The sequence below is a fragment of the Lissotriton vulgaris genome, unplaced genomic scaffold, assembly GCF_964263255.1.
Source record: "Lissotriton vulgaris unplaced genomic scaffold, aLisVul1.2 SCAFFOLD_1839, whole genome shotgun sequence".
NCBI classification, from domain to species: domain Eukaryota; kingdom Metazoa; phylum Chordata; class Amphibia; order Caudata; family Salamandridae; genus Lissotriton; species Lissotriton vulgaris.
In genome coordinates, this window is record NW_028243641.1 from 478,990 (window position 1) to 501,440 (window position 22,451).

The 22,451-nt window shown below is 43.8% G+C and overlaps 1 protein-coding gene across 1 annotated transcript; it reads right to left on the minus strand.

The window, feature by feature from the left end:
- Positions 1-1,198: 1,198 nt before the first annotated feature.
- Positions 1,199-20,796, minus strand: ISG20L2 (interferon stimulated exonuclease gene 20 like 2). Its single transcript, XM_086948643.1, has 3 exons — positions 19,826-20,796; positions 19,012-19,212; positions 1,199-1,994 (listed from the first exon to the last, which is right to left on the minus strand). The coding sequence occupies exons 1-3, from the start codon at positions 20,666-20,668 to the stop codon at positions 1,881-1,883; spliced, it is 1,158 nt and encodes a 385-aa protein (XP_086804769.1). The 5' UTR covers positions 20,669-20,796; the 3' UTR covers positions 1,199-1,880.
- Positions 20,797-22,451: the final 1,655 nt, after the last annotated feature.

Sequence of the window (22,451 nt, forward strand, 5' to 3'; positions counted from 1 at the left end):
TTACCATCTCTAAGAAGCATTGTTGACTGTTGTCAGTCTAGCATAATCTGCTTGTAGTGGATTTGCAATGGATACATTGTGGTCATAGCTATTAATTTTAGTCTATTTCCCCTTTAGGAAACTGGTATTTAGTGCTATTTTTGCCTGGGCCCTTCACATTACCAATCCCCCACCTCCACAATGACATTCCAGCTCCTCATTCTCGTGCAAAAAGGATATCATTCCTTATCTCCTGCATTAAAAAAGTTTGAATACCATGTGGAATTGCATTCAGAACAGTACCATCTTTAGTATTGCAGAAGCTGTGGCCAATAGTTAATATAGTAACTGGTATTTTTAGTACACAGCTAGATAATTGACAGACTTGCAGATGTTAAACCTGTAATTTGAAGTAACATGGTTCTAGCAGAAGTATAAACCACTTGGTCACCATGATACCCTGCCATTAGATAGGGCAAGTCAGGTGGGTTCTGTCAAATCTCATTACCAGCCAGTTGAAATAGAAATCTTGGTACATCTGCGTTTCCACAAAAGTTTGTTCAGTGGCATCATCACATCCAGTCACTTCCAGGCCCAGAGAGGATACTCCGTTGGTAAGGCAGGGATACCACACTGGTTCCACCATCATTACTAATGCATTACAATTGCTTTGAAACACCTTCCAACACAGACTTGAAGATTGTTCTTATGTTGAACTGTTACACGCTATCAAGGGCACTGCTTGCATTTCACATCAATTGTTCTCTAATGTATTCTAATCTATAGTTCTAGGGAGTTGAAGTGGTATGAAGCATTTTGGTACTGCGTAACTGCAAAATGGTGGAAGCTTAGTCAAATTAGTTTTGCTCTAACATGACACAATTTTTTTTTAACAAGCATTGGCATAGCCAATAGGTCTCGCATTTGGGGCCTTATAAGTATGTAGTTATGCAGCACAATACCCTTGGTGCAACAACACCAACTGTTGCATGGCTAAACACTTATAAGGTCCCAAAGGCGAGCCCTATTGGCTATGCCAATGCTTGTTTAAATTAACTCAATGACATTCAGTAGTTGTATAGTATATTAGTGCACAGAGTGTAGGAAGATCTGCACACTGAAAGCAAACAAAAGCATTAAGGATTGAGACACGGCAGGTAGCATATGGGAGCTAAGAAGTAGCATTATCCCACTTTCCCCAACACATGTTAAGACGTGATGAAGTTACAGCACCACTTGAAATTTACTGAAGCACGGTTTGCAGATCACATAAGCCCATCACAAAATTGCACTCGCTACAACTTCAGATACAGTACAATCTTCATTTGGCGCACCGAACACAGTTAGGGAAATGTAAACAGGAGATAATTCAAGCTTTATCTCCAGCACTTTTTTTCCCCAATCAATGAAAAATTGTGGATTAAATTAAACACTGAAGATGATGTCGAAGGCCAGGTAATCAATAGTGAGATTCAGCACCTCCAGGGTACATGGACATTGGTCACGCTTCACAGACTGCCTCCCACGCATTCTTACTGCTGTGGTTTTGTTACAGTTTCAACATAAAGTACTTAACAGACTTTAGATTGAGACACTGTCGCATATATCATAACCAGGTAATTCCTAAAATATAGGTGTTGTCCACCTATTAGCACTAATGAGAAAATTATAAAGCAATATCTGAATATTGCTTTTGTTTCGGACTGGCAACAACTTTTTTACTTCCACAACTGCAACTCTGGTAATGGAGAAAATTCTCCAAAAATACATTTGCCCCTTCTAACACATCTTCACAGTCAAGAGTTACACTAAATCCTTATAAACGTTGATGGCTGATTCGTCTCTATCCTATCAAAGTCCTGAGCCCACATCTGCACTGCTTTTGGATTCCCTTGTCTTGGTTAGTCCTGCACAGGGTTGCACGACAGCTCTCTCTCCCATTCATCTTCAATGATGCGGTACAGTTCCATTGTTGCTTTCGCATCCTCAACCGAGGAATGCCCATTTTTTCCAACCTGCAGAGAATATAGAAACAACTGCTTTAGAACTCACATACTGAAACATAAAGAAAAATGTAAGTTTGTACTGGATTTTAATATTCAGCAGGGTAGATCGCCCACATTTATTGGTAAAGAAGGTGAAAGTCATCACGGCTTATATTTTTGCATATTTCATGCACCACACAGCTTTAAACATTTAAAAGATTTTTTTCTCCACTTACCTACAATCACACTATTTTGTACGGCAGAAGGAAAAAAGACGAACAAAACCCCCAAATGTGCAAGTCACTGTTCCTCCTCCTTGTTAATACTTGGTGAAAGCATCTATGACAAAAATAACTCCTGGAAATATTTTAGGATAAGCCTCTACCAAATGCACAACAAGACTGGGAAGTATTTGGCCATTCACATTTACAAAACTGGTCAATGATAACTGAGCTGAAGCAGGTTACATGAGCCAAACCAGTAAGATGATACATTTAGTGAAGACCTGACAGACTTGAGAATGCTGTACCCTCCTGATCAATGGCCACACATGTTTAGAAGAAAAGGCTACTGCTGCCACAAGAGGGGATCATATATGTCAAACGCCTCATGCTTTGATTTGCCCGGATGTCACTATGTACAGTGTGTTATTGATACCTTCAAATAATATAGCCAGTATCGGGGTTTCATTTCAATAACCTTGATGTCGCTAACAAGTGTTCAAACTCTCAAGTTCCATGGGCAGAGCTGATGGCATCTGATCATGACACATTTTCCTGTTTCTTTAGGTAATTGTTCTGGCTCTACTAATCAAGGAAATTGTCCCTTTTTTTAAATTTATTAATGGATTTGTATTTCATGGGGATTGTCATTGAGGATGCAAAACGCTTTAGAGACAACAGTTAAAAACAAATATTTGGAGATGGATTACTTACCAGGATATAGATACTGGAGCATACAATTCACAAGAATTGATAGAAGGAAAATCAATCAAATTTACAATGAATTGACAAAAGGTATATAGACCATTACCATACCCCAGTGTTTTGTGTTGAGAAGTATCATGTAAAATCAGAGTTTTTGTCATGCGGAAAGGTCAACATTCGTCCCAGTTTTAGCTTACTTTTATTACACAGCAGGTTTTACATAAAGAGTCTTCTATACTTTGATCCATGTATTATTCTCCGCTGGGTACCCCAGTGATTCCCGATAAGGAACCAACCCTTATCATGCTGCTATCATTAGAATAATTCACGGGGGGGATAGAAGTTGTTTGCTTTGCTTAAAATTCAAGGTAGGATTTCTCTAGTGAAGGCTTTTTTTTGTCTAACAACTATTTAGACTAGATATGCAAAGTGCTGGGGTTATGAACAACAAACCCAAGTTAGACCGATTTCTGTTGTAAAGGACCATAGATCCTTCACAGCAGCCTTTGCCATCATGGAAGTCTCTCTGATTAGTCTCCTTGCTCAGTTATCTAGGAGCTGGGACACTTGTCAAATCAAGCAATTATAATTTCATGGGAATATTTTTCTAACACTTCAAAGTTGTGAGGTAAAATGTGTACATACATATGAATGCATCTATAGCAAGAAAAAATAACACTGGAAGACAATAAAAGAAGATCTTTTCTAACAAGTGCATAGACTTTTTATAAGCAACGTGGGTTTATGGTGTAACTTCTAAAGATTTTGAGAGTACCTGCATACACCATAGATAAAATGTATAGCAGTTAATAAATGTTAGGTATGCACCTCTTTTGCAAGGCAGATTACCATGTTTGGATGTAAGAATGCCAGTTGTGTTTAATCAAATAAGTGTTTTTGCAAACAGACTCTACATTTTTTGGCACATTTAAATAAACTTTCGGAACAGCTGTCATTAGGAAAGTAGTACACAGGAGACTTAAAAACGCAATTTTGCAGCATATCAATTTGCTTGAATGGGAGAAGCATTGCATACAGGTCCTTCAGGAGTCCATGTGTCTACGGTGCACATAAGTATCAGACTAGCGAAGAGTTACAATTCTAGACATCTGTTCTCTTGCTCTCCTCTACTGTACTGTATCGTTAAGTGTTCACAACATTCAAATAAATATTAATACGTTGGAAGGATCCTCTGCTCCTAGATACTCCCATCCTTTCTCCTAAAAAGGGACTACTCAAAGATTTCCATAAACAACAGTGACAACGTGGGGCAGTGTTAGCGTAGATTGACTTCCAACCCAATGCTTTCACTTTTCTTGTGGCTACTCACACCACTAGTATACTTCTAACTAGGTGCTTCATGACTTTATCCTTGTGAGGAAATCCAACGTGTCTTTCAGATGGCAGCACGGATCTTCTGCATGTAAACTTGGCAACTCCAGGCAGTCCTGGTGGCGTGGTCAGCGTAGAGGGTACATATACAAGTAAACACAGGAGCAACCTTGTTACCTTGGGCGGGCCAGGGCATTGTATTTAAAGACAACAGTGTTTGGCTCTGTATCAATAACAAAATACTTATGATCAATGAGATCTGCAAACTGTATCTAATTGCAAACAAATTTATGGTACAAAGTATTTCAGGAGACTCAATGAAACAGTTATTTTATAACTATATATGTAATGAAAGACAAGATAATTTACTGAATTGTATAAAAACGGTGTAGGTGATCACAAAATATAAGTGGAACAACCCAGACCGAAGAAGCCCCATAAAAGTGATCAGTAAAAATGGCAATAGATACAATGGCAGTTATTTCATGACAGTTCATTCCAATGAACCTTGCTTAATTATTCGGGAAACATTAGTGTTCAGTGCTTCTCTGTCGCCAGGTTCATTTTCAAAATGGCCACAACACTATTGTCACCCACTGGAATTTCTGGCCCACTCCCCAACAAGTACTTCTCATTTCTTTCTGCGCTACTCAAAGGCAAATTAGCTTCTTTCGAAAAAAGTTCTGTTTGTGATCACATTTTATCAACAATGCAAAAGGAGTGTCAAAGGGAGCATGCTTTGCTCCCAATTTTGTCATTCTTTATGTCAACAAATTTGAAAACCCAACTGTCCATCAATTCAACCCCTCGTTTGCTAATAAACACAAATGATACATAGACAACGTCCTCAAGGTTTCAAGGGGTAATAGTTCAGGCCTCAATAACTTAATGCATTGGTTGAACAATAGCCATGACTGTCGATATTTCGCACAAACAATAGCCGTGACTGTCGATATTTCGCACAATCTCAGTAATTACTCTCTTCCATTTCTTGGCGTCACCATCAAGGCCTATTAAGGGAAACTTGGTGGCCATCATAAAAAACCCACGTAACATAATACCCCTCAGTCTTCCAAGAGATACTACACTGGAGGACTGACTTAGTCTCCCATATGGTCAGTTTCTCCACATTTGTCGCAATTTGGCAATGGAGATTTGACTTCTTGAGAGATAAATAAAAATGAAAGAAAGAGGATACCTAAAAATGCTTGGTATCGACCCAGGTAAACTCTCCTAACTCCCAGATCAAGCAGTGACACAAACTGCATTTTATATGAGACCACCTTTAGTACCATTGCAAACAAAGTGTGCAAAACTGAAGAAAACAAACACTTGTCTAGTCTTACCTCAAGAGGATTAGTAAATTAATCCACCTTTTTATTTCCATTTAGTGAAAGCCATGACCTGGACAACTACACACCATTTAGTGAAAGCAATGACCTAGACAACTACACACATCACCATTGTTACTAGACGTATCACCTACAAATGGGCACTTTAAATGTCATCATTTCTCTGTATATTCCCAAATCACAGATAATAAATCTCTCCAGCACAAAAAAATCTCACATACACTTATGGAAATTACCACTGCAACTCCATCAATGTTTTATATGCAATTTGATGCCCCTGTAACTTAATTTATATTAGGCAAACCACACAAAAAGTAAAAGAACAAGCATTTGCAATGCAATGGTCTCGGCATCATTAAAGGTAGAGCTATTGGCATTGCTCATGACATTTTTTTTTCTTTAAATCAAAAATAAATGGCAGTCATTAACATTGGCAATACACAGCACTCTGCACTCACTGCTCTGCACACTCACTCTGCACTCGCTGATCTGCACACTCACTCTGCACTCACTACTCTGCACTCACTACTCTGCACTCACTACTCTGCACTCACTACTCTGCACTCACTACTCTGCACTCACTACTCTGCACTCACTACTCTGCACTCACTACTCTGCACTCACTACTCTGCACTCACTACTCTGCACTCACTACTCTGCACTCAGCACTTGAGGTTAGGGTGCGGCGGCTTTAGTGAACGTGGCGCGCTGTGAAGAATAGCAGAGCTTACTCTAGGCTAAAAGGAAATGTAACATTTAACAACAGTGCGAACGATTTTAGGTTTGTGCCAATTGCACACCAATACCGGCTTTCACATAGCACGGACAGAGTCGATTTTTGAAATCAGAGGGGGTTCTGAGAATACTCTTGGAAAGATTACGGGTACGAATCTCCTTATGGGGAGACCACGTGGCCTCATGTCTACCGCTGCCAACTATAGTCAATATAGTATAGCCAACTGCCTCGCGGGACACGCCATCTGTCTGTCCCGCCATCTTTACTCGTGCTGAGTTTCAAGCTGTCGGAGGGAACTGAAAGTGGGGTGAGTCGCTGCCCCCCCCTCTCCCTGAAGCACCTTCCGGTAGGCACTGCCCGGCATTTGCTGGTTTATAATGCTTTAAGGGGGGCAGATTTAAGAGCTCCTCCGTACTTGGTCAGGCTCCCTGTTTTTGCGGCGGAGAGGTAGAGATGTAAGGGAGGCTGGCGGCGATAATTTAAGCGTCCGCATGGCGTGCTTACGGAGGGCGCAGGTTCGAACCCCTGTTCTGCGGGTGCAGGAAAGCTTCAGGGCATTGGGGCATACCACCAGGCGTGGGACCGCTCGTCTGTCCAGGCAGTTTTGCGCCGATGAGTTGAATCCCCATTACTAGATCTGTCCCCAGGATATGGCTTCACCCGGCCTTCGCCGAGGTTGGACCGCCCGAGGGCAAGATGGGGTGAGGGCCGCTCAGGTTTGTGGAGGCCATGCGATTTGGCTGTGCTCACTCGGACATGTGTGTGTCCTGCCGTTGTTTCGTGCGGGTCCGGCGTGCATTGAGGCGACGAGGGCCAGGCTCCTCCTCTTGGGTGGCGGGGCTTCAGGACCGGGGGCTAGAGCGCAATGGTCGCCCCCCACCCTTCTTTCAGCCTGCGCTCTTGGGGCCGATAGCGCAGCTGTAGGTCAGAAGGGACGAAAATCACCGAAGGGAGGCTGCACGGGGCCAGCGCTACCCGCACTTAGCCCGCTAGCGCACTCCATGGGGACCCGTGCAACCTACCCCTCCCCCCACCCGGAACCTGGCTGCGCCATCGTGAGGGCTGGAGTTAAAAGGTTGCATTAAATAAACAGAATTCTGACTCCCCTTGCTCCTGGAGTTCCCACAGTGTTGCAGCAGTAGGCATGGGTTCAGTTTGCACATTCCCTGCGGCACTGCTAATCTCCAGGTGTGATAGGATTGCTGTGTTTAAAGTACACAGGACCTTGTTAGTACCGCCAGGGCACACCGTTTCGAAAGTTATTTATTACGATGGAAACTGGCAGGAGCTCCGAGCATCAAGTTTAGTTAGGCAGGCTGCAGATAGACGGGGCACCGGAGCATCCCGAATAATTTATGTTTTTTACTAAAACATTAAAACAAGACAAGCACTGGCAATACCAAAACACTGACAGCTTACGCCAGACAGTTGAGCTTTAACAAGCTTCAACAAGGCTATTTAGTTATATGCGATCGACAGTGCGTGCTAACAGAACATCGCTAAAGGGATTGCGTAATAAGTAAATGTTCTCCGCAGAGGTAATACTTGCTTACCGGTTTTTGGTGGGAAGCCAAAATAGCGGGAGGTGAGTCTGAATGCATGATGCAGCTGAAGGTAAACATGTAGTATGAGGTTTTCGTCTGCAAGGTAAACATGTAGTTTAAGGTTTTCGTCTGCTTTAGCGTCTCCTTGCTCTTACCTCAAATGAAGTGATTGTAAACCACTCCGAGATCTCAGGGGGAGTTTGCCTTTTGCACACAGTGAAGAATTACCTTTCATCATGTAATTTCTATTTCGGCATTATCAGCACCCATGTGTCCATGAAGTCTTTTGGGGGACTAGGCCTCTAGCAACAACGCTTTGATGCAACAGGGAGTAGCGCTGTTATGGTCGACTTTATCCTAGCGGCGCTTCCGGTTTCCTCGCGAGGTACATTTGGGGGCTTGGCCTCTTAACAGAGTGCCACTAGCAGGGTAAAGGCTATGGTTATCAGGGGAAGTAGCTCGGCGGCAGAGCGTGTGCTTCGCTGGTAGGAGGCCCTAGGGTTAATGGGCGGCATCCACAGAGCTGAGGAGCATCCTAAAAGCCCCCGGAATCCCGCCGCGGCCACCCCGGAAGTCAGGCACGGTCGCCTGTGACGGGGGCGGGGCCACGTCCAGACCGGAAGAGGAGGTAGGCGGAGTCAAATGCGTCTCGCGCCCGGGGCTCCTGTGAGCGGTGTGGAGCCCCGGGGCCGCGCCAGCAGGAGGTTGGGCGCCGCGTGCTGAGAGCAGAGTCCCCGACATTGGCCAGGTAAGTTCCAAAAGGCTGGGGGGGCTTGGTGCACTTGTGTGTGTGTGTGTGTGCGTGTATGCTCGTGTGTGTGCGACGGTGAGGGAGGGGTGGCCTCGGTGCACTTGTGTGTGCGCGTGTGTGTGTGTGTGTATGTGTCAGGGGGGGTGTCTCTGTATGTATGTGCGTGCGTGCATGGGCGCTTGTGTGTGTGTATGCGCATGCGTGTATGGTGCTTGAGCTTCCCAGGAGCCAGCGCCTGGCCACAGCGCGCGTTCCCGTTTCAAACCGGCTCCAAGGATGCGCGCGGCCGGAACTGGTCTCCTGGGAAGCACACTCGCTAACAAAAGATCTCGGCGAGACGCGCTTCCGCGCGTTTAGCCGAGACCTAAAAACCCTCCCAACTCAAAAGTCGCATTAAACAGCACACAGAGTGCTCCCTTGCAGTCCCATTTCAGGATGATGTCACACTCCGAAACAGAATATCACTGGCAGGTAACAGACTGTGTGAAACTCTTTTCTCGTAGAGGCCATATTTAAGCATTACTGAACAGATGTGAATCCACATGGATAATACGATGTGCAGCAACCACAACATGCCCTAATTCCGTAGACAAATGTAATACTTTAACCCCTTCCACACTCATGACGAGCTGGGCTCGTCATGGTGTAGCCTCCTCAAACACTGATGACGAGCCCAGCTCGTCATAAAACAATAAAGAATAGCAATTCCCAGCACAGGAGGGGGAAAACGCATAGCAGCCATGGAGTTAACACAGCCCACTAGCGTACTTTTATTCCAGGCTGTTTTGACCTGTTATTTCTCATGCAATTCTGTACTATCCACTGACACGGTCTAAAACGTCTGTACGGATGTTTAGAAGTAATATTTGCTCATTACTTCATTCCGACCCACAGACATAATATTACCTTATTTATAAACATGTTAAATCTGTATGAATTTCTAAAGGTACACTGAACAGAACGGCCTTCCAACCAGCCCATTCTCTATTTCAATACCATAAGAGATATTTTTTTCTTTACTCATCCTGTGTCACTCACGTCTTTCCATTTAATTACTGCTGGACAAGCACTGCTACCGCAGCTGATCCACAATTCCAACCTCACAATGGGTCTGCACCTCCCTGCACTTTGCGCTTGAATGACCACTCTTAATATAGTCAATCTCACCCTCTGGTTTACTGCCATAGTGCCTTGGCATTTCTTGCCTTGAGAGGACTAGACCTCCACTCAAAGGCCTCTCCGTCCCCATAACAAGGACTTCCCATTTCAATAACCGCCTCACTCAATCATTACTGGTTCTGTTCACCGCACTGGCTTTCTATCCCGCAACACACAGGTGTCTCCTATGTGTACAACTAATTTGGCTCTTCTCTGAATCAGATTTTGGACAAACTTTAGGAACATCCCTGATGCATGCTGTGAGAAGTTGGCCTGGTATATGAGGTCCACTTTTCTAGAGGGCAACAAAAACCAGTCCAATCGACCCTTATTGATGGTAGATTATAAAGTCAACCTTATAGAAAGCTACCCTAGTGGTAGCTGTGGAGAGCAGCCTTCAGGTTAAGACAAATTAAGCAAGTTGTTTTACCATTTATAATCTCTATAGTACCAAATGAAAGCACACCACACAAGGTATATATCAAATATATATGTATTTATTCTAAACACAACCCCTCTGCACTCTTTATGAGGTCAGAGGTAAAAGTACAATACAAGGAACTTAATTAGCATACAATAAGTTGCACAGTATACGTTTTGCCCTAGGGGCCTCACAAACCATATACTAAAATAGAGGTATAGGAACCACGTGAGAGTTAGAAAGCAGGCATGGGGAATGTGGAATCTCTGGGGCTACTCAAAACATCCAAAGGTTAGGATGTAGGAGGCCCACAGGAGACACAAGCAGAGTCTAAACACAGCCGCGGGTTACCATTGACTTTCTATGGGAAACAAACAAGTTACAATTTTAAAGATTAAGGGTACAAGGAGGTGAACTGCAATGGAAACCTTTTTGACTAGGACACTTGGAGAGTCAATACCCACGGGAGCACCAGAGTACTTGTGTTACCTCACCCAGGGAAGCCGGGTGCATAGGTGTCTTTTCGTGTCGGGTTTCGTCGTCTATTCCAATGGAGAGCTGCGAAGAAGTGCTGAGGCGACCAGAGGAAAAGTGTCCGAGTGGTTCCAAGGGTGGATCGGAGATGTGAAGAACCTGAAAGCAGAGGAGACAGAGTCTGGGCCACTAGCCAGTGACCAAGGCGGCGAAAGAAAGATGCCACCAGATGTCGGGTGATTTCAGGTGAAAATGTGACGTTTGTCTCTTCAGCCACGAGGTCCAGGAGGCGTGGACGACGACCAGGAGCTGGATTCGAGCTGTCCCACGAAGGATCTAGTTGACTGCGGTGTCGGTATCTGGATTGGATCCAACAAACCTTGGGTAACGCAATCCCACACAAGATGTCGAGATTGGCTTTGGTGCAGACCAGCCAGGCCTGTGGAACTTCTCTTTTGCAGGGAAGTTGGAGCAAGCCTGGAGCAACCAGGAAAGCAAGTTAAATCAAGGATTGGTCTTCTTGGGGGCTCACTAGCCAACGGACTAGGAGTGGGACTGCACAAAGCAGGCCACAGGACACTTGTGGAGCGTGAGCGTCTGAGATTCGGTGCAAAAGGTGCTCTGGGCTGGAGCTTCAAGCACCCCAATGCACAACTTCGAAATACCTTGGGAAGTCGATGCAGGTAGCAAAATGCAGGATGTCCATGAGTTCCAGTCCCACGTCTCTCGTGTCCGCCACAGGTCTCAGCTTTGCTGGGTACGAAGGTCAGAGATGTCTGGAAGTCCGTGTCCTGTGTAGCAGATTCTTCAGGGTTCAGCAGGAGCCTTGAAAATGCAGACTGGCAAAGATGCTTTTGGTGCCTGTTTGGACAGGGTGGTCACTCCTTGACCACAAGGGAGATTTCTTCCGTCTTCCAGTCGAAATGGAATGTCGAAGGTCCAGGATATATGTTGCAGAGTTTCGTCCAGGGTCATCTTAAGTCCTAGGGACTATCTTATAGTGATTATATGATTATAGGGACTATACTTATAGTAGGTTTAGGGGGTGGACTAACTAAGGTTCCTCCTATGGATGGACCTGGGGAGGGTGTGGTTACACCCCTTCCCCTTTGTCCAGTTTCGCATCAGAGCTGGGGCTGAGCGCCCCAGCAACCGGTTTGAACTGGGAAATGCATTGAGCACCTTGTGTGCCTCAGGCAGTGTCTGAAAAGCATTCACTGAATGCAACCCTCCCTGCCTCAATACACTAAAGCCTATCTGGAGAGGTGCCAGCACCTCCCTAGACAGGAAACCTATTGCCCAAGCCTCCCCTGCTGCAGTTTCGTCCAGCAGCAGGAGGGCAGACTCGTGTCTGTAGCAGCAGCATCCATTTTGTGATGCTGGGGCTCTGTTTAACTTTAACCGGGTAAACCAGTAACTACATGTCTTCTCCCTCTAGAAGGGTGGAATGCTAGCCCCGCCACCAAAACTTGCGAGAGAGGGGGGGGGGGGGAGGGGGAAATAGTATTCCAAAGTGTTTGACACCTTACACAACATGTTTTGATAAAGCCAAACCAAAGTTAGCATTAACCACGATGATTATTATACACTTAAGAGTATATGGTATGGCTATATCATAGAACAGCTATAAGGAGATGGTTCAGAAAGCTGCAGAGGGGCTCAGCTCATGCTATGGCACCCTCTCGCATAAAACCAAGCACTCTACCTCCTGGATTGTCGAGGTCTTCCATAGGAGTGGCTAATATGGGTCTATATAGGAATATAGATAAAAGGAATACTATATCTAAGTAAGGGGTGATTAAACCACCTTATCCAGGCTATAAGAACAGGCCTGTGGTTTCAGTTTGGTAGGTCAGCCAGGGGTGGCACAATACGTGCTGCAGCCCCTGGTAGGCCTAGGGTGGACCTATACCCTGGGTAACTAGTAACCAATCTGGTATGTACCTAAAGTACATGGTATCAATTTAGAGAGAGAACAGCTGGGCTGTGGGTCTAATTAGCAGGACCACAGCCACACTAAAGTCGAAAAACCAGAGAATCACTGCAAAAGGTGGGGGTAACCATAGGAAGCAGACCCTACTCTCCTACACATGCAGTCTCAAGTGTTCTAGACAGCACTGCCTTTGGTTCCATCTTTAATAAGAAACACGTTTCCTGCGCCATTTTTGTTTCTAGATATGGGTGCTACTCCTGGCCTTGTCAATAATCATGATTATACATTCTTTTACATCTTTTCCACCTGTAAAGTAACCTACTCTTGGACAGGCTTCTTGAATGCATAAGTTACCACATTAATATCTTGTTCCTTCTCTATCCCACACTTGAAATGTATCCATTCTCTTGCAGGTTTCCGTATGCTACAAATTGGGTAGTTACTCTTTCGTAACCTAGGAGTCATATAGCAAAGACATTTATGAATGCATGATTAATTCACACTTTGTATATATTCTCTCAAAAACTTCAGGACCAATACTGCGCTGTTGTCCAGACGATGACCCTGCTCTTATTTTAATGTTGAAACGTCGTTGATACTCAGTGATGACACACTTTCTTTTCAAAGTGAACAATGCTACCAAGGAGCTCTGAATTCTTTAATGCTTCATGAATAATTAAGCCTATTCCACTGGAACGAACGGTCATGAAATATTAACTCTGGCACTATGTAGACAGCCATTTTTACTTGATCACTTTTATCAGGTTTTTTTGTTCCACTTGCACAGTGTAATCACTTATACCACCAAGCACCGTTTTGTCCCACATAATTTATACAATTCTGTAAATGTCAGTGCGTTATCACACAAATTGCTATAAAGTAACTCTTGCATTCACGGTCTCTTTGAAATACTTTGTACTGTATATGAATTGATTTTCATTAGATAGAACTTACAACTACCTCATTAAGGATACATATTTTGTTATTGATAGTACAAAGTGTGCAGAGGTGCTCTGCTGACTGTTGCACAGGTATTAAAAGACTGGGTTATGAGGGTCAGCTTCTGCAGGTAAACGTTATAAGGACCTGCATGGCTTACGGCTGGTGCTTAGTGGCATAACGCAGTGGCGTAAATTGCAGTGGCACGGCATTGGGATAATCAAGGAATGTATGGAATCCAGGGCAATCAACCAGATTGGTCTTGCATTGCTTCAATGTGCGCTGGAGCCTTATCAAAATAAATGTCCGAAAGGTGGGATCAGTTCATATTTAATTAAATAATAAATGTTATATGTGGTATGCAACCTTTACAACGAAACTTTTACCACGCACTACCATTACAACACAGTCATTACAACGCAAACCATTACAACGCATTGCGCTGGGGGGCGCTCTAGGATAGGGAATAAGTTTAATTTACTATCCGACACCTTCCCTAGTGTCAACGGGGACTGGAGTTGGAATAGTAAATTAAACTTTTCACTATCCAGCACCCCAAAGCGCTATGCGTTGTAAAGGCATGCGTTGTAAAAACCGCGTTGTAAAGGTATGCGTGGTAAAAGTATGCGTTGTAAAGTCATACATCCGTTATATGTTGGTGACCACATCAACGGTTTATGCCTTTTGGAGGTATGTGTCCAGTATTTTACTTCCCTCGCTGACACTTTGATTGCTCCTAGGTCAGCCCAGCTTGTGTAAAAAATACACAAGAGACAAAAATACTTTCCACAAAAAGACATAGGTATCACTTAGTAAAGTCACTGTGGAATATAACAATGCTTATTGTTCAAACCTCACATGTATGGGTAAGCAATGCTACTAAGTTTGATACACAACCTTTACCACTTCACTCAAGGGAAACCAACATCCTGATGTGAGCCACATCCTAATAGTACACTAACAATACATCCCAGGATATGCCAGACATATCTCTCAACCTAACGGTGAGCCCTGATCTGTCGAGGGGCATTATGCTAAGTTCTAAGGCCTTACCTCAAACATTACTTCCAGTTCTGGGATGGAGGGGACACATCTTAAATGTTTTGTCCTATTCTTTGGAGTGGGAAGGTTTGCCTGGAGACGGTGACCTGCCGGTGGGGAGGCAGAGAAGGACAGCACATAGGAGAACTACCAAGTTAGTGAAAGGATTAATGTAGTGTAGTTCCGATAGTACCCTTATATGCAGGACCTACCCTGTTTACGGATAAAATATACTGTGGGCTTGGTGGCAAACTGAGTCTGTACACCCCCACCGAACATGTCAGCCTATGTTTTTGCATTAGCTGGCTCGCAGTGCTACTAGAATCATGTACAGGTTGCCTCCCATCCCTACCTATCCCATCCTGAGGAAGACTCGCAGGCAAAGGCTCAAGTGTCCTATATGCCACAAGCCGAGTCGAAAACATCGACGAACACATACCCTTGTACCTGGACCCACCCAGCCCCTACTGATCACGTGCCACAGATAATTACAATCTGTGATTGTATGAACCAATGTAACTATGTTATATGCGGATTTATAACGCGCTCCGTTAGTCAAGACTGTCCTGGCGCGGACCTAGACCATATAAAATAGTGTTGGGCCAGTACACCTAGATTGATACTCTAGATCAATCTCGCGTTAAACTTCTCTACTTTCTCTTCATCTTTCACCCTGGGAATTATTCCCCACCCACTCAAATCTCCAGGCACTATTTCTTTGCACGTTCCCCTTGGAGCAACCACAGTTTCTATCGAAAAACCTGCAAGAAAATCTTGGAATGTAAATAAACTCATGTTTGTCTACAAAATTAAGTTTCTGAACATCCAATTCTTTTAGTTTTTTTCTAATTTGTCACACTATGTATATATATATATATATATATATATATATATATATATATATATACACACACACACACACACACACACACACACACACACACACATACATCTGTACCATTGCAAACATCTTATGTTTGAACATTGTTCTCCGAAAGGAGCGAGAATTAATTTTAGCTCTTAACTAAGAAAATACTGGAAATAACTTCACGCTGGTAGAACAAAAGTGCTCTAAAAATTTTGAAGCCCCAAACCAAAACCGAAGTGCCGTGGATCGGCAAAGTGAAAGCAGCATGAGCTCTAACAGCCTGCAACTAAAAAGCTATCCGGTGAGATGGGGAAAAATTTAAGTGCCACAAATATTGAAGAAGTCACACATTAAAGAATACAATTCCAAGATTTGTGCCATACTCTATGGTGAAATGCAGTGTGGGTACTGAGAGGCGAGAGAGACACTTCTCATGCCTACACTGACTGGTGCCGTGCGCGAGCACAATACTCAGTCCGGGTACTGAGAGGCAAGAGAGAGCACCACTGCTCGTGCCTTTACTGACTGGAGCAGTGCGCGTGCCAAATATCTAGTCCGGGTGGGCGAGCCAGAAAGGAGACAGGGAGGGGACCAAAAAGCCTCAGTGCAAATGAAAAGCGTGCCTTGAACATAAAGTGTGACGCTCGCCAATGGAGCTTCCACCCCACTTCCAAAGGCAACCAGACCACAATAGCACTTGCAGAGCAAGAAGCGCATCCACTGCAACGCTAGGCAAGACCTAAAAATGCATCAAGGTGAGGTAGTGGATAAGCTGTACAAACACACAAAAAACGCCTAAGCCACCACAAAGCAGCACTGGTGTCCCCACTAGCATGCTCCCGAACTGTCTGGCACCAAGCATTCTGAAGTCTCTTGAGACTAATAAAATACCAAGCATTGGCAAAGATAATCGGTCTTGACAATGTGACAGCCTTTTTTACAGCGCTTTTTTGTCTGGCAGGAGGGAAGGGACAAGGAACACAACATAGGGGAAGGGCAAGAAACATCATGGGTTGTGGGTGGTGGGAAGGGGAAAAAAAAAGCACCATGACACCGGCAGCTGTGTTCGCTCCATAGTGCTTTGCTACGGTGGTTGGGACAATGGAGTGAGCTACAACACACAGAAAATGGGTGGGAGGGAGAAGACTTGTATGTGGAAAAGTCTAACTCAATCGAGGGAGGCTGGGGCTAGAGAAGAAACAAATAGGGGAGAAGCAACGGGGATGGGTGGGCGGGTGGGCGGGTGAGAGGGGAAAAGAAGCAACCGTGACAGGGGGCTGGATACCAACATGCACTGGAGAACAAGATGTTAGGAGCAAAATTCTGGAAGACAGACTGAAAAGCACCCTCTTTTTTGAGCCCTCTTTGCAACTACGTTGCCATATTAACCGCATCGCTGCTGCGGTGATTTTTGCGCTGTGCGGCTGTTTTCCGTTTTCCGCGTTACATGACGAGCTCAGCTCGTCATCAGCACATGCCACCCGTGGCTGAAGACGAGCTGAGCTCGTCATCAGCAGCGAAGGGGTTAAACAAAAGTACAGCACAAGTTTTTACCCAATTTTCTGTGGGAATGACTATCAATTGAGCGAGTACTGAGATCACCACCTCATAGAATATGTCAAGTCTTTGATTTTTCATAATAAATTGACCTGCCTAGGCAAAAAAGGACTAGAAAAGTAAAACTAATTATAGGTTTTGATTGTTTTTTTTAAAAAAAATGGGGTGTTGAAGCACTGCAGTTACTATCAAAAACGTAAATTGAAATGGAGATAGGGAAAGCTTGTCCCTTTCCCTCAACAAAAACTCAAACTTAAGACAATAAGGAATTTGTAAGGCAGGAACTGCAAACACCACCAACAAAACTACCGGAAACTGATTATAAGTAATGTCTTTTCTGCTTCAGCGCTCCATGTACTTTTGCCCCCACCTTTGACAGAAAATAAATTGTGAATTAAAACAGCCTCAAAGTACCTATTAAACATCATCCTCAACAACATACACACAATTAGTACACATGCACTCGTTAGCACCAAAAGGCGCAATAACCTACCTATAAATGCCACTAAATGTAACCATACAGCAGAGTATCTTAATAATACAAATATGTACACCATAAAACATACACATATCCGACAGCAGAAGTGCCGGAGGTACCCAAGGATGCACACGTACACACGAGACAAATACAAGCCTGCTCATAATATCCAGTAAGACAAACCTCTATTAAAAATAAAAACCTTCGCAAAAGCGGACATTTACAGATTGATAGGAACTAATAAAGTGACTGCCCAATAAATAGTAAATAACACACAACACAATCACGGTGCAACCTTTGACAGTCAGATTTTGCCGATGTGTAGATGTTTTATCATGCAAGAAACGTGTCGGTAATGCAGGTGACCTTAGAGGTTACTTTATTTCACATGGCACTCCACCACTGTATGAAAGCTGCAGCACCGATAAATAATATCCAGGACTTGAAACCTTGACAAGCACATTCTGTGACACTGAACCAGCAGCAAAGGGTTTACCTCTTAACTTTCAAGAAGACTTGTAGTTTAAACCTCAGGGAAGAAGGCTTTCCTACCTGGGAAGATCAGACAACTGCAAAACGTCTGATAGGTTGTTTTTATTGTGTTTTATTAATATCCAGACTGAAACAAGGAATTAGGAGCCAGGGACACCTCAGGAGTAGAACTGCATAAAAGAGGAAAACAGGGAAGGGAGAATAAAGAGGGGACTGCACCCGAAGGAAACAGGCTGCCACCACAGAAGGAAACTACTCAGAGCAAGACAAAGGAGAAAAACACACAGGGGAAACAAGCGCAACTTGTGCTACACCAGAAGTGTAATCTGCAGAGGGCGCAGGGTCGAGTATCCTTTGTGTGAGCAGGGGGGGTTAGAGATGTCTCCCAAAGTTGTGGCAGGTGCCCCCAATATTTAGGGGAGCAGACGTCGATCCGCCTTCTGTTAATGGAAAGATTTGCCGAGAAGGGAAATTAATGTACTGAAGCTATGCTCCAGTCATTTTTATTTTTCAGTGAGGGTCCCTGCTTGTTGACTGTTTGGGGGGGGGTGGGAGTCACCAAATAAACTGTTACCTGCACAGTGCAACAACTAAGCTCATCCAAGGTGAGTGGCACAGTAGTCAGAACTTCAGACAGAATATTCAGACAGAGTCAGAGACAACCCATAAGAGGAGCTATTTTTCTTCTGTTTCAAGCGTCAACCGATCTGGTACATTTAAAGATATTTTTCTTAAAATGAATGAAAATCACATGAAGGAAGAAACCAGCTGCATAGTACCACCACATCACTCTCTATTTCTATTAAAAAGTTAATTACTGTGCAGCATTTTGGGGCCACGGCAAAGAGCACATTATCCAGGTCCAACTAGGAGACCATGTTTTCTAGAGGCCGATTATGGTACCTGGAACCTGGGTTCTAAATATTAGTTCGGACGCATTACTGAAAACGTGTTTGGATAAGTAACGTCCATTGTCAAAATAAAATGTAATGGTTAATTTAAGACTTTTTAATTTAATGTGAAACCGGTAACAGCTGCTAAATACCTGTATATCTCTGTTTAACAGCTGCTTGGTAAGACGCTTCAGTGAGACAGACTCCTTCTCATTGAACCCAGCCATCTTGTTGAGCAGCGGAATCCGGGAAGTATCACGGGTCAAGGAATTAGGGTGAAAATAGTTGAGTGCTTTGAAGTCATTGTGGATCGCATGTCCGATGACTACTTTACCACTGAGGATTTTCAATATCTAAGGAGAAAATATTTTACAATGACTTGCTTGACAATCAAATCAATTTACAGCACAAATAATATCACCCTACATTACATGAAGCACAGTTATGAATTGTATCTGTAGGACTAAATATTCCACCAAGAGTGGAACAACAGATTGATAATCTCTTTAAAATCATCTATATGACAACAAATAAAACAGGGTAGCAGATGAAGGATAAACAGGATGCTTCCTTCTAATCTGCTTTATCAATATTTTCATAAGCATTAACCTAATTTTCCATCTTTCCAACGCATACCGGAAGGACATTTAGTTAGATCATTAGGACTAGTGAAAACGTTGATTAACTCTTTCACTCGTACTGGTTGTAACACAATCCTGAAGGTATTGGGAAAGCCCTCACACAGGCCAAAAAGAACAATGACCCATGTTACTTTCCCATATTCTATACACCTTTTGGCATGGTGTGGGAAGGTTGAATACACATGTATGCCTAACACCGCCCCTTCACCCGCTCACATCCTTTTTAATATTCCCACAAAGTATTAAAGCAACTGGAGGCTGGAACTGTAAATAAGCAAGTGTACTCTCCTTCTCCCAGCCCCAACTCCAGGCCAGATACTCTCACCTCTTTCTGTGCAGCTCTGAAAGGAGTTGCATTCTTCATGTGCTGTTTTTTGATCCCGCTCCACCTGGTTCTAAAATCTGTGATGGGATTTGGTGGCTGAATATATTTGTCGTATACCACATCGCCATGGTAGCTTACCACAGAGCAACGGGCCAAATCACTGCGCCGTCCGCCAGGTCCTGTTCCCACCATCTCACAATCAATTGCCACAAACCTGTATGAGAGCTCGGTTACTGGAGGTAGGCCGCTCTCATATTCATTCAGTGGGTTGATTTTATGTGCACCTAGGTGAGACCAGGACTGGTTCCTGTGGGCTTGAGTGTTTGCATGAGACACACTAGCTTTCGCAGAACCGTGCCCAACGGCTTTTGTGCCAACAGAAGCAAAATAAGCAGACCGAGAATTGTGGGAATTAGAATCCACTGTCACAGTGAGGTCCCCTGACTGATGGCCATGATGCTCCAAATAAAGAGAGTGGTTTGTTTTTGGCAAACTTTTCTGGGGGGGTAGAAGGTATGAAAATGTATCACTACTGAAGGAGTTTGCATTCCTTTCAAAGTTCCTTCCAGCCAAGCGGTCCGTCGAAGCCTCAAAGTTCCCAGTATTTTTACCATGTTCTTGGAAACCTATTGAATGTTCTTGAATAAACTGTGGATTGTGTAGTCTAGCTGACTGCTGCTGGTGGGCTGGGTGTGGCAGCTGCTTTTGCTTCAAAAAACCTTTACTTTCCAAATACTTTCGTCTTTTGAGAAATCGCTTGTGTTTTTGGTTGCTATGATCATGGCTGGCTTTAGTTTTAGGATGTCCATCACTGAAGTCCACGTTTATCATCAATCCTGACATAATGGTTTAGGTCAGTAGCTCGTGAAATGCAAAACACATTAATACAAACGGTGCAGCAAATAAAGTCCGAAAATCCTTAAAATTCAAATAAATACTAATGTATGGAATGGGCTAGGTGATAGCAGTGCCACCTGAAAGAAAGAAAAAGAATAGATTAAATAAAAAACTAAATTAAAGATACTAATAATCTGAGTTATGACAATTATAGGTCCAATTCATCAATAATTATAGAACAAGGGGGCATATGCTCTATGAATTCCAATCGAAGTCCATGTTAGATGTGTTCACATCTAACATGGGCTTCGATTGGAATTCATACAGCATGTTATCAAGGCCATTATCGCCGCTTTATCGGCAGTTTCCTGCCGATAAAAGCGGCGATAATGTATCGCCTGTCCTTGATAATATGCCCCTTAGACTCACAAATAATGGTAGAAATGTTTTGCTAACATTCATTAACATTTCAGGCAGGGACATTTGCAAAAAGGTAGTGAACACCCAGAAACCTGACATTTTTGGAGGAATTATCAACCAATTGTGCAGACATTTTTCAAGACGTTAAACCGTTTCAGGGATATGGAACCTGATGGGCTGCAGGGAAGGCTCGTATCTCTGTAGCACAAGAGTGAGCCCAATTCGAGGGAGCCATTCGGCAGATAGGAAGGAGATCTGCAAGTCTTTCCACAGCAAATTGAGGCAGGAGAAAGTAGGCTCTCTGTTAGTGAATTTGTGGACCCATATGGAGGGCAAGAGCTGTGGAAGTGGAACACTAAAGATGGGGCTACCTGTTGGCTCCTTGCTTATGGAGACACAGTACAGTGCATCTCTCTTTGGATGTTTCTCGGGGAGTGGTGTAAGTAGAACTTGGAAGGTGGCAGAGCACACCCACCCTGTTGTTCCAACCAGAAGTAGCTGTGCAGGGGAAGAGGAAGTGTGGCATCCCATGGTGGTGAGACGCCGTGCTTAAAACTGTGTGCCGGGTGCCTCTCGCCTGTTTAAGAGCTTTTGTCATCAATGCAGATCTGAATGCTGTAAATCAACCTACCACTAACCACATTAGAGACAAATTGTAGGAATAAATTCAGAAATTCTCTGTCTAGTATTGCCATGCCCCCGAAAAGAGAATAAAAGTAAGAGGAGACCGCAACATTTTCAATCCAAGGCTCTCTGCCCAGGAAATCATCACCAACACAGAGAGGAGTCTAAAGAATTTTAGGCAGAAACGTTAACTAAAGGTCAATCTTGCCTGATGACGGCCATTAGAGTGCGACGGAACTCCTCTCATAACATAAATACTAAGGTGAAAATCATGGAGGCGCAAATGGAAACACTGCAGTACAATAAACAGAGATGTGGAGCATTTCCCTGAATAACAATCACAAGAGGTACCATAGTTATTACAGCGTTTTCAAAGACAGAGGAAGGAACTGAGACAAGAGACTACCAATACTACGGTGTAACCCATTTCCCAACTGAAGAGTAAAGTAGAAATGTGAAAACAATGCAATAACTCCAAGTTTACATATGTTGGGGTTTCCACCATTTCAGGAAGCAGTTCCTGATCGGTGCAACAGTTTCTGAATTGTGAGATTCTAGAGGGAGACGCAGCAGCGAGTGAAAAGGGTTATTTTTCTTCCTGGGAGGGGTCTGGCTATTTCTCCCTGGGAGGGGTCTGGATATTTCTATGTCCGACTTCGGAAACGTGAGAACAGAACTGGGGCCTGGAAAGGAGAGAGACGCAGTCCTTTGAGCATCTAATTGGAGCAGATTTTTTGGTTTAGAT

Excerpts from the sequence above, each read along its gene's own strand:
- ISG20L2 (XM_086948643.1), bottom strand. The coding sequence starts at position 20,668 with ATGTCAGGATTGATGATAAACGTGGACTTCAGTGATGGACATCCTAAA. Across the intron at positions 19,213-19,825 it reads TCAGAGCTGCACAGAAAGAG|ATATTGAAAATCCTCAGTGG; the intron begins GTGAGAGTATCT and ends TTTTCTCCTTAG. Across the intron at positions 1,995-19,011 it reads TGTTAAACAGAGATATACAG|GTTGGAAAAAATGGGCATTC; the intron begins GTATTTAGCAGC and ends TATTCTCTGCAG.